This window comes from Marmota flaviventris, chromosome 3 (assembly GCF_047511675.1).
Source record: "Marmota flaviventris isolate mMarFla1 chromosome 3, mMarFla1.hap1, whole genome shotgun sequence".
Taxonomy (NCBI): domain Eukaryota; kingdom Metazoa; phylum Chordata; class Mammalia; order Rodentia; family Sciuridae; genus Marmota; species Marmota flaviventris.
The window spans coordinates 174,524,660-174,538,050 of NC_092500.1; the positions used below are offsets into that span (position 1 = coordinate 174,524,660).

Genomic DNA, 13,391 nt, shown 5'->3' on the forward strand with positions numbered 1-13,391 from the left:
GGGTCCGGTGACATGCTGCAATGACACAGAAGCCCTCCCCTGTCTCTGATCCTGGTCTCCACTTTCTGCTGTCACTGTGGTCCTCCAAGCTGCCTCAATAGCACACATGCTTGTCGGTGAGAACTGCAGTGTGTGACGCTGGCCCAGGCTTTAACGGTGGCTTCACCATGCTCATTTGCCTTTGGGGACTTTGTGTCTTCTATATAAAATAATTTACAGTAGGAAGGTTTTCTTATATTGTCATTCATTCATCATGCATTATTTCCTCTTAAAACCATGGTCAAGTAAAAACAAAAGTTGGTGCTAAAATTACTGAATTAATACTTAAATTTAGAAAAAAGTCCCAGGATAAGAAGTATGGTAACAATAACTTCAGGTGGTAAGTGGAGACCGTTTTCCTAGGTTGATACTAGGTGGGGACATGTGTAGATAAGTTTGCATACATATTTGGTGTGCTTTGTCCTTGGTTTTAATTAAGGCATGGAAAATAGTCACAACAATTTATCTTTTCTATTTCGCAACCTAAGTGATTCTTTAGTCTTAGTCAGAAATGGTGATAAATGTTGTATATACTCATTATTTACTGTGAATCGAAAACGAAACTGCAATTTTTCTTTCTGTTTTCTGGGGACCAAACTTAATTTATTCTGGGTCTCCAGTTTTAAAAAGCAAACAGATTTTTTTCATTCAAGTAATTTTCATTTATTTCAAGTTTCTACCACTAGGATATGAGTTTGAGACCAACATTTGAGATAAAACAATCTCACAGCAATTTCACGTGGCACAGGAAAAGCTGCTGATCACCACGGCTCACTCGACTGTCTCTTGGAAACCTGGGATAGGCTCAGGCTGCTGAATGTGCCCTGGGACTGAACACTGCTTCTCTCTGTAGTTTTCAAATTTAAGTAGGAATGACCTTCAAAACACAGCAAACCACAGTACAGTTGGAATCCACCATCTATATATCCCAAAACCTTGAGTTACAAAGAAATTTCACTAAATTGTAAGATCAGAAAAATGTTGTGAGAGTTGATTGTGTTTCCAAGCAGTGGTTTTGCCCAGTGAAGTGCCTGTTCTCGGCAGTAGATCCAAGCTAAGCTGAGAGTCCTGCTCTTCTAAGTAAAAGGCAAGGAGATTTGACAGCACAGTCAGCCCTCCTTGACTTCTGGGTCTGCATCCACGGAGTCAGCCAAGCTTGGACCCAAAATGTTTGTGGGGAGTGGGAGGAGGAAGTACATTTGTGCAGCACATGTTGCTTTCCTTGTCATTATTCCCTTAATAATGGGATGTTAACAACTATTTACATAGGTTTGTATTAGGTTAGGTGTTAGATTATCTAGAGGTGCTTTAAAGCATGCAGAAGGACATATGTAGGCTACATGCACATTCTGTGCCATTTTATATAAGAGACTGAGCATCCATGGATTTCAATAGGGAGGGGTCCTGGAATCCACACTGTGGGTATTGAAGGACAGCAAAATTTACAAATATGGTATCAGGTGACATTGTCGGCATACGCAAGAAAGGAATGATTTTTAGCATTATAGCATACTAAATTTGAAAACTATAGGGAGAAGCAATGTTCGTTACCAGAGCACGTTCAACAGCCTGAGCCTATCCCAGGTTTCCGAGAGATAGTCAGGTGAGTGGTGGCCATCAGTAGCTTTTCCTGTGCCACGTGAAATTGCTGTGAGATTGTTTTTATCTCAAATGTTGGTCTCAAACTTCTACCCTGGTGTGCAGAAATTTGAAACATGAATGAAAATTACTCGAATGAAAAAAATCTGTTTGCTTTTTAAAACTGGAGGCCCAGAATAAATTAAATTTGGTCCCCAGAGAACAGAAGGAATGACTGCATTTCTTTTTTTCAATTTAAATCCTTCACATTTCCTCTGGTTTAATTTACATGGCTCAATAACATACTTTTCTCATAATTCAAATCTAGTTTTACGAAGTTAAATTTAAACATCACAATATTTTTTTTCCATATAAGCACTTTTCAAACAAGCTTCCAGAAAAGTACAATTGCTTTCTTTATACAATAGGTTCAAATGAAGTCAAAATACATACTGGGATCAACATTTCTTTCAAAACTGCCACTACTACACTTTTTATATTCACAGCTGAAGTTGAAAATGATCATTTCCTTTGTTTTGTTTTTCCCAATCTCACTCTTCTTTCTTCTCAAAATAAGTGACTAATTTCGGGACTATAAGCATCACTTCAATTAAATTGCTCCGACATTGAAACATGTGGCCAATGATATTTCTTCCTGAGGAGATGAAGAGAAACTCATAAAATGAACACTGATAGCCCATTTTTCATGACTATAACTTTATAGTTTATGTAGTTCAGTTTTGGAGGCTAGAAGTCCAAGATTGGGTGGCCCCATTGCTTTGGCCTCTGGGGAGGACCTAACTGCAAATGGTATCACTACGGTGGTACAGTGCATGGGAGGAAGAGGTCACCTTTCCAAACAGAGAGCCAGAGAGGGACTCAGGAGGTAGGCTCACTTACAGGAGCTTGCTCTGGTGAGCCCAGGGGGTCCATGAGAGTTCCCTTAACCCCTTCTAAGGGCGCTTCCCCCAAGCCAAGGACTCTTGTCTTTAATCTCAAGACAACTCATGTGATCAGGAGAGGAGCTAGGCTGGCGGGCCCTGGAGGGGGAACTGAGGCGCTGTGTTTAGCTGTCCAGCCCACAGGCTGCTCCTTCCACACTTGGGGGCTGTATGACCGGCACCTTCCCTCACACCTCTCAGATTATTAAAAACAATGAAGGCGGGTGGGTGGGCCACAAGTCTCAGTGAGGCCACACTGAAGGCAGTGCAGACTCAGGGTTCCCAGGCACCTCAGACCGTGGGTGTGAACTGTCTAGTCCACAGCAGTGTTTCCCAAAGCGTGCCACCAGCATGCAGGTGGACTAGACAGCTGTGCACTTGTTTTAGATGACTTTCTGCTTATGGTAAGTCATCTTGGTTTTTAAGACACACATTTTTAAAAAATAATGTTAGGCGATATCAAGAAAAATAATAGTTGAAAAACATGGTAAAACTGATGAAAAAATCCAATCAAAATGACTGCATTATATAATGAATTATTTATGGACTTAATATATTGACAGTGTGTTTGTCATCACTAATGATTTACAGTGACCAGAGGACTGGGATAAGTTTAAGAGCCACAATTCAATTTCTGATAATCATTAATACTGTTGTTACTACTCATGGGCAAGATCTGTAAGGGGTAGTCTAGTTCTTTGCCTGGCTGACGTTTGCAGGGCTAAAGGTTCGTGAAATACTAGTGCCAGAAAGGCACATGGATGCACAGATTGACTGAACGGAAAGGCCCAACGATCATCTAGTCTAATGCCTCTGTTTAGATATCTACTTGGATAGGACACATAGACAGTTGTGACACACAGGCAGGGAAGCCCCGCAGAGGTAGGGATCTCGTATGACACTCTTTCCACTTAGGCACTGTGCCCGCAGCGCTGGTGACTTTTCAGTGTCCACATGACTTTCTTGTGACATACATAATCTTTAGGAACTGAGATTAGAAAGCCAAATGGCATAGCTTTATCATTATCAAAATCATTTTTAGAAAACCAAAGGCCAAATGTTCTCTCTGATATGTGGATGCTAATCACAATGGGGATGGGGGAAGGAAGAACAGAAGAATTTTGGAGCAGACAAAGGGGAATGAAGGAGGGGGAGTGAGAATAGGAAAGGCAGTAGAAATGAATTTGACATTACTTCCCTACGTGCATACATGATTACATGACCAACATCACGTACAACCAGAATGGGAAGTTATACTCCATATACATGTGTCAAAATACATTCTACTGTCATATATAATAAGATTTAGTGATTTTTAGATTGATTTTCAGGGGTCTAGCTCACATTGCGACTGCTGGGCACCAAGTCTATGAGACAGTACTGGTTAAAGGGGTCTATATTAAAAGAAAGGAAGGAAGGTGGGTGTTTCAGAGTCAAAGATCCGGGTTTGAACTCTTCCACTTGCATGACAGGCCAGGCATGTGATTTAGTATGCCTACATTTAATGCAATTTGTCCATTGGAAATGGGAAGTGATACCCCCATATACACAAGAGGAAACTGAGGCAGAAGTGAGTAGGTAAGTGCCAGGGTCACAGGCCAGTAAGCCAGATCTGAACCTAAGCTAAGTGTTCATCCCTCTCACGCAGAAGTACTTACCAAATAGTACTAAAAGATCAGCTGTCAGATCATCATTAGGATCAGTATTCCAACATAAATAGCTCACACTACCCAGAGGTCCACCTCAACTGCTCCTTCTCAAGCAGAGCATTTCATGAGCACCATGCCTGAAATAACACCTCCTTCTTCTGGATTCCCGGGTACCCTGTGCTGTGACACTCGTGTTCCACTTCTGTGGCTAGCATGACACATATGTGTACCCTGGCATGTGTCACGTGTAACCCTGGCGAATGTGAGAGACTATTTAGGGCTGTGACAACCTCTTGTTACTTTATAACTCACATGGCATCTGCACAGAGTGCCTTGGCAGAACAGAAACACAAAACCATGAGGGATGTCACTAGGGCTATGGAAACGGTGTTTCTAAAGCGCCTACCCTCAGTGGCAATCCGGCCCCAAAGGCCCTTCGTTAAGGAGTGTGTCCTCTCCCTTCAGCTTCCTAGAGAAGAAAGTGCTGGACATGGAGGACAAGCACACGCTGCAGCTGCGGTCCATGCGGGAGGAGAAGGACCAGCTGCGGGTGCTGGTGTCCCAGCAGAACTCCGTCATCCAGGAGCTGGAGAAGCAGCTCGTCACGGCCACTGTCAACAACTCGGCCCTCCAAAAGCAGCAGCGTGACCTGATGGAGACGGTGCACAACTTGCTGACCATGGTGTCGGCGTCCGGCTGTAAGTGCGGCCCACACACCCTCTCTGGGTGTCGGCACCCCTCATAGCCCTAGCACACTCCTTCAGAAGAGGCACCTTTCTCACGTATTTCATCTGAAAGCTCCATTGGGTTTCAACGTAGAGCCCAGGAGAAAGGGAGGAGGCAGAGAAGAGGTAGGCAAGATACACGTCATACCCACTCTCAGGAGGCAGAGCACCCAACACACTTCAGAGTGAGGGTGCACAGGGCCTGTTTTGCCCGAGACGAGCCTGGCAAGTTACTACCCCGCAGCGGATCTCTGTTTCTCTGGGATTTAAATGGGAACACATAACCAGACCCACCATCACCTGTGGAGACTAATAAGATGATCCTTTGAGTGACAGGCACTGAGGAGGTGCCAGCTCCCCTTGCTCGTCCCGTCCTGCAATACACTTCACCTTCCTTACTCCGTAGCCCTTCAGCTGCAGGGGCACAGGAACTCGGGTCATTCACTGAAGATTATATATATATATAAAATCTCTGGGACATTCTGAGCTTTTGTTCCTGAATGAATTTGACCTGGTTCTTTGTGGCTCATCTTGTGATGGTCTTGGCTCTTTTGACTCGATGCCCTTTGCATGTGAGTCGTGAATTCACACATGAGGACCGTATGTCTGAATCCGTAAAAGAAGTCTGTTCCCACATTTTACTTGAGTCCTGCAGTTACTCCAGTTTCGACAGCCACTAGCAGAGGGCTGATTTCAGCGGGTGCCCAGCCGCAGGACAGAGAGGCAGGACGCAGATGCGAGAGCCGGCGACTCTGGGCTGCCAGCTGCAGCTCAACGCTTCCAACTGCAGTTCTACTCTCTCACAATTTGGGAAAATCACATTTTCTTCACATTCATAGAAAAAGCAAAGGTAGTCAGTCATCTAACACTGCAGGGACCAGACGGTATGTGTCACCAGCTTTGATGAGTTGAAGGAGAGAAAGCCACCTCCTCTCCATGGGCTCCACAGCCAGGGCCACCTCTGTGCCCCAGGGGACGCGGAGAGCTCTGCTCCGCTCCACAGGTCTCCACAATGACAGACCACCATTTTTTCTTTTTTTAATGTGGCAGAAAAGGAATTGGAAATGTGAATGTTGACAGAATTGAAATTTGAAAGAATGTCATAGTCCTAGAAATTTTAGGCGTAGTAGAGGAATTCAAAACATGCAGGTGAACATTACGTCCTTCAAAATACTAGCTGTCCACGGTACAGCTGCTAAAAGTCCAAAGACTACTAAATATCTCCCATGTGGTATTCTAAAAACAAATCAGGCTTAGCCGTGTGTGTGTGTGTGTGTGTGTGTGTGTGTGTAAAAGGGAAAAACACACACTATGGCCCCAGTGGAAAAATGGCCTAAGGGACATGCAGGGGCCCTGAGGAGGAGCACTCTTGGGGTCCTTCTCTTACTTTTGTATAAGTCTACCTGACTGTACTCAAGATGAGAAATTTTCAAAAAGCACAGATTCTGGGCTGTGAAATACCTGCGTTACATGCACTTGATAATACAAAAGTAAGTAAGGATGATTTTAGAATTCACAGGAAAACAGGTACTTTTTTTAGAAAAGCTAAAACCTAGCATATCCTTTTTATTATAAAAATTCAAATGTAATAAGTCACCAAATGATTGGTTCTTGAAATAACAGGTTTTATCTTTTTGTAAATTCCAATTAAATGCTCTTTTTTTTTTTTTAACACAGCTAAGAACCCTATTGTTGATAAAGAGGAACGTAATATTTTCAGAGACTGTGCTGAAGTATTCAAATCCGGACTCACCACTCCTGGCGTCTACACGCTGACGTTTCCCAATTCCACAGAAGAGAGAAAGGTAAGGCATCAATTGCCCTCACCACCTGCCTGGCTGTGGGGCCTTGTGGGCTGAGGACTCCCCAGCAGAACCCAGCCCCAGGGCCCTCCGCGGCCCATGCCCTGTAATAAGGGGCTATGAGTGGACTCAGCCACTGGGTGCTAATAGAGTGGACCGTCCATCTCATCCCCCACAGGAGATGTTGTGCTTGAACAATGGCTGCTTTCCTTGGAGGCCAGGATCATTTCATTGATTTTATAGAAAATCTCTTACAAAACCTGAGTCTGCATAACCATAGTTTGTCTTCTGATCATTTTTCCAAGCAACGTTTGTGTTCCATGAAGGAAGAAGGAGGAAGAGGCTCCTTCACGCATGCACTGTGATTCTCTGAGCCAATGTTTACACACATTTCCCATCTTATTAGAGCAGACAGGTGCACCGGAGGTTTAATAAAATTAGGAATTTTTACTGAGTCGGACGGTCACCTTGAGCCCAGGAATGGGAGACCCGGGAGCACAGAGGCCGGGTTTCAGCAGAGGTAAAGGCCCAGTGACATGTACTACACTGCCACGGAATTCTGGGGGGATGCTCTCCTTTCTCTAACCCGCGAGTGTGGTGCCATTGGTACTTCTGCCCTGCTGTGATCGATCACTATTGCCCTGCGCCATCGGTACAAATGCCACCCTGAGCCACAGGCCAAGGGCACCTCCGTGTCACCGTTGAAGTGGCTTCACCCTTTGGACTTGCTGACAGGTATCCAGATGCTCAGTTCTGCAGTCCACAGAGATGGGGGGGGGGTCGTCCGTGGCCCCTCGTAACACAGTCTGGAAGAGCCCAGGAGAACAACTGCTTTTCTTATCGAGTGCAGGTGCGTTCCACTACCACCTAGGAAGCAGCGCCATCAGCATCTTGCCACTGGCCAAGGAGGCTCACAGCTGAACACAGCCACCCTTCGATATTCTGATTACAGACCTAGCGCGTCTCCCGAAGCCGCTCTGGGAGATTCTGAGTCTTAACTGTGTGAAGAAAACCACTTCCTTGGGAAATATTTCAGTGTGGCTTCTTTTAGGGATGGAGATACGCATGAGGTACGATGACACTACAGGAGAATCAGTGTGAAATTAAGTCGACGTTCGATGGTTGTATACACTAAATGTGTATCAATGTGGCTGCACCTAAAGGTAGACGCTGCATACTGAAACACCACTCCAGAAAACCCACTTAATACTGGAGCAGAATGGACATCTGACAGGCTTCTGGAAGTATATTCTTTTTGAACCCATCATTATCCTCGGTATTTAACATAGTATCAAAGAAAAACACAGGCTTTAAAGGTTTAAAGATGTGGAATTTGAAACAGTAACATAAACCTTGATTATGAATTTAAAGATAAATACTGTGCTATTTAAGATAATTCTTTCCAAAGAAATCTCTAATTCATTCATGCTGCTTTAAATCAACCTTGAAAATGAGTTAATGTCCCCAGCGGCCTAGAAGCAATGCATCAGGGGAGAAAAGAAACACAAAACAGCCTGCTACAGATGAAGAAGCCATCATCGCTAGGCTAAGCCTGTAAATCCCCTCTGTGATCGGTCTGCATGACAAGTCTTCTCATGTGATTGCTCCTCACCAGAGGCTTGCATGTTCTTGGCCTAGTGATAATGGGGACAGGAACGTCCAGGAGGACAGAGAATGCGGGCTGATCATGCAGATCCCGGGGACAGCACTGAGGGCACAGCCCCATCCTGCTGCCTTAGGAATGTTCTTCTGGCTTGGCTCAGTGTTCCCAGCATGCACGGCACAGACACCCCCACTGCCCCCCGCCCCCAAAACGCTCTGCAGAAAGATGAAAACATTGAGCACACTTGGATTATGTGTCAGGTCGTGGTTGGAAACATAAGGATTTATATCCCCTCTAAATATCTGCAGTAAAAATAAATCCATTTACACAGCAAGAAACAATAATCTTTCAAAACCTCAACTTTCCCATCTTTAAAATAAGTGGTCTAGATTTAGTTACCTCTGAATTCCCTCCCAGATTTAAGACTTTATAATTCACCATCTCATCTGGGGAGACAGACAGACTTGGGTTTAAATTCCAGCCCTGCCCATCCAAGGCTCAGACCAAATCATTTCACCTCTCTAAGCTGTTTCCTAATCTGCCACATGATGACAACACCCAGCCCTGGAGAGGTGCAGGACCCTGAAATAAAAAGTGGGGGCTTCCCTCAGGACCGGATGGACACACAGCCGAGCTCTACAAGACCTTTAAAGAAGAACTAATACCAATACTCCTCAAATTATTTCATGAAATAGAAAAAGAGGAAACACTTCCAAACTCATTCTATGAGGCCAATACCACCCTGATTTTAAAACCAGACAAAGACACTTTAAAGAAAGGAAACTTCAGACCAATATCTAATGAACATAGATGCAAAAATCCTCGATAAAATTCTGGCAAATTGAATATAAAAAACGTATCAAAAAAGATTGTGCACCATGATTGAGTGGGGTTCATTCCAGGGATGCAACATATGGAAATCAATAAATGTAATTCAGCACATCAATAGACTTAAACATAAGAACCATATGATCATCTCAATAGATGCAGAAAAAGTATTTGACAAAATACAGCCCCCCTTTATGTTCAAAACACTAGAAAAATTAGGGATAACAGGAACATATCTCAACATCGTAAAAGCTACCTATGCTAAACTCCAGGCCAACATCATTCTAAATGGAGAAAAATTGAAAGCATTCCCTCTAAAAACTGGAACAAAACAGGGATGCCCTCTTTCACCACTTCTATTTAACATAGTTCTTGAAACACTGGCCAGACAATTAGACAGATGAAAGAAATTAAAGGGATACAGAGAGGTAAAGAAGAACTTAAACTAGCACTATTTTCTGACAATATGATTCTATACCTAGAGGACCCAAAAAGCTTCACCAGAAAACTTCTAGACCTAGAAAATGCCAGCAAAGTAGCAGGATACAAAACCAACACCCATAAATCAAATTCAGTTCTGTATATCAGTGACATATTCTCTGAAAGGAAAACTACCCCATTTACAAAAGCCTCAAAAACAAACAAACAAAAAAAAAACAGGGCTGGGGATGTGGCTCAAGCAGTAGCATGCTCGCCTGGCATGCATGCGGCCCGGGTTCGATCCTCAGCACCACATACAAAGATGTTGTGTCTGCCGAAAACTAAGAAAAATAAATATTAAAAACAAACAAACAAAAAAACACCTCGGGAATCAACCTAGTGAAAGACCTCTCCAATGGAAACTATAGAAGGCTAAAGAAAGAAATTAAAAAAGACCTTGGAAGATAGAAAGATCTACCTTGTTCTTGGATAGGCAGAATTAATATTGTCAAAATGATTATACTACCAAAAGTGGATCAAGGACCTAGGAATTAAACCAGAGACACTGCGTCTGTTGGAAAAAAAAAAAAAACAACGTAAGCCCAAATTTCCATCATGTCGGATTAAGCCCTCCCAATTAGACTCCTATAGCATGATAATTAATATCAAGAATCAATAAATAGGAAGGATTCAAACTAAAAAGCTTCTTCTCATCAAAAGAAACAATCAGTGAGGTGTATAGAGAGCCTACTAATTGGGAACAAATTCTTATCACACGCATGACATACAATCAATCAACAATTATATGAAAAATGTTCAACATCTCTAGCAATTAGAGAAATGCAAATCAAAACTACTCTAAGATTTCATCTCACTCCAGTCAGAATGGCAGTTATTAAGAATACAAACAACAATAAGTGTTGGCGAGGATGTGGGGAAAAAGGTACACTCATACACTGCTGGTGGGACTGCAAATTGGTGCAACCACTCTGAAAAGCAATATGGAGAATCCTTGGAAAACTGGGAATGGAACCACATTTGACTTAGCTATCCCACTCCTTGGTCTAAACCCAAAGGACTTAAAAATAGCATACTGTAGTGATGCAGCCACTTCAATATTTATAGCAGCACAATTCACAACAGCTAAACTGTGGAACCAACCTAGAAGCCCTTCAGTAGATGAATGGATAAAGAAGATGTGGCTATATACACAATGGAATATTATTCAGCATTAAAAGAGAATAAAATCATGGCATTTGTAGGCAAATGGATGAAGCTGGAGAATACAACATTAAGTGAAATTAGCCAAGCCCAAAAAACCAATGCCAAATGATTTCTCTGATTTAAGGATGCTGATCCATAATATGCTATGGGGGTGGGGAATGTGAGGATTAAATGAATTCTAAATAGGGCAAAGGGGAGGGAGGGGGCAAAGGGGTAGGGAAGTTGGTGGAATGAGATGGCCATCATTACCCTAAGTACATGTAAGAAGACACAGAGGATGTGACTCTACTCTGTATACAACCAGAGATATGAAAAATTGTGCTCTATGTGTAATATGAATTGTAATGCATTCTGTTGTCATATATAACAAATCAAAATTTTTTTAAAAAGTGAGGGCTTCCCCCAAAGAACATGGGACAGCTCTGCATAGCAGAGTACCCAATCTTGCCCTGGGTCATTTAATTCAAGAAATGAATTTTCAATAGCTCTTTGGACAGATCTTCTTCCAAAAGGCCCAAGTATTGCAACTTTAATTTTTGAAATTTAATTAGTTTTCTGTAGAAGATAGACACGGCAACAGGGCATCTATCAGGAGCACGAAGACAGTGCACCCGCACACCGACGGAAGCAGGCTGCCATGTGTGGACTGGCAAGGGCGAGGGCATCGCCAGCACTGTGCTTTTCCAGTCCTGATACAGTCTGTTCATTATCCCCCGCGTGTCTCCTGGCTATGTGGACAGCCGAACACGCCCTCTGCATGTTTAATGACCAATTTCACCCCAATACATCTGTTTTTACAAATCCTCTGATTTTTAACAAATCCAGACGAAGTATTAAAAAAATGTTCTAAGAAGCTGATGGTGACGACTAGAGGAGTCAGACAGATGGTGACGTGGATCAAGTTGACTTTGCAGACTTGACTCCCGTGGAGTCTTCTCCACAGGAGAGAGGGCACATCCTTAGGTGTCACTAGTTACATGGTGCCTCTTGGCACTGAAGAGTCGAAGGTTCCAGAATGAGGGCAGGCCCACTGAGAGCCATGCCAATGCTTCCCCTCACCGCCAAGCCCTTAGGTGCCAGAGGACTGACCACTGTGCACACACATTCCTCACCCCAGCATGCTCACCCACCTACTTATTCCATGGATTTACAAAGCCCGTGGGCAGAATGGAGCAGCACTGTCCACTTTGTTGACCACAGGCAAATCAGGAGGCAGTGTGACTCATGAGCCAATTTCCAGTTGAGCCGAACAGAGGGACTTTTGGCCTATGAACAAAGGGTCGAGCTTCTCTTGTGTTTGGCAGCATGATGCAATGTAAATATATCATGCAGGAATTAAAGGGGCCTCTTCAGACCCTGTATGCTATGGAGCAGCTGCCTGCCTTGATCAGTCGATCAATTTCAACTGATCCTTTTGGAAATGCAGAACGCATCTCAGTAGTCGTGCAGGGTTAGGGTCTGGCACAGTGCTGGAAGAGGGGAGTGGGATTCCTGTGACAATTAATGAAGTCACATCAATACAATGTGATAATATGGGGATTCCTTTAGCAGATCCAATTTTTAGAGTTGATCAATCTATGGAAATAATTTTCTCATCCACAATTGTGATTTTCTTTCATGGCACCTATCTTTCCAAAGGTTCACGAGACAGGGCAACTTGAACCTGTGACCTTTGTAGAGGTATAGGACTGTGAGGGAGAAAAGCCCTTGCAGAACAGGGTGGCTCGGTCACAGTTCTCTGGCTCCATGGGGATGATGTACAGGCAGCCGGCTCGGCTTCCGGGCTCCAGCTTCCTCACATGTGCAACACAGGAGCAGGACCAGGGGCTCCTTGGTTCTCATTTAGCTCTCACCCTTAGATCCTAATTCAAAAACACAGCTCCCACTTAAGCTTACCCTGCCCAAACTGGCTCCCTTACTCTCCAAAAGACCATGGAAAACAACAAAGGAAGAATGTTTATGATTGTCCTTGAACTTTAATATTTCTTACCTCGTATGCTGTAAAGAAATTATCTTACTTTTGGGAAAATTTTTCTTATTGTCCTAGTATAATCTCATTATTGAAAACTATTTATGTAATCTTATTTTCAGGGGTTTTTAATTTCATAATAAAACTCCAGCTGAGTTGAAACTGAGCATGCATGCACTTAGCCCAAGAAAGAATTCTATGTTCTGGACAAAGTTTAAACCCACTGAGCCAGCTCAGAGGCAGAAATAAAGAGTGTCAGGAAGAAAAAATACCATGGGTGATGTGCATAGTGCAGAGAGGCCTGAACCCGGGGGCCTGGCCGCCCGGCCCGGCTCTGGCCCTCTGTGCTGGCACACTGGTGCCCCAGGGCCCTGTGCTCAGCGGTTCTTATTGCACACAGAGGCAGCCTCAGCTCCAGCAAGGACGCAGCAGGGTCCAGGGACTCTTCAGTGGAAGAGCATCCCCTTTGCCAACTCCACAGGGAGGGCAGGGACAGACAAGCACTGACAGTGTCGCAAGGCTGAGGACACAAGTTGGGGGTTCTGGACCTGCTGAAGGTGTGGATGGAGGGCCATCTGCTGGAATGCCTCACTCACAGAGAATCTCTCAGGAA

At 43.8% G+C, this 13,391-nt stretch overlaps 2 protein-coding genes across 5 annotated transcripts in view; one reads left to right on the forward strand and one right to left on the reverse strand.

The window, feature by feature from the left end:
* Mcph1 (microcephalin 1) overlaps positions 1-13,391 on the reverse strand; it is a 196,829-nt gene that overhangs the window by 87,723 nt on the left and 95,715 nt on the right. The gene's annotated exons all lie outside the window — the stretch shown is intronic.
* Positions 1-13,391, forward strand: part of Angpt2 (angiopoietin 2) — a 50,985-nt gene that overhangs the window by 29,887 nt on the left and 7,707 nt on the right. Inside the window, exons 4-5 of the mRNA XM_027922086.2 lie at positions 4,673-4,905; positions 6,610-6,737. Of these exons, the coding sequence (XP_027777887.2) occupies positions 4,673-4,905; positions 6,610-6,737 (361 nt within the window). The remainder of the gene's footprint in view (positions 1-4,672; positions 4,906-6,609; positions 6,738-13,391) is intronic.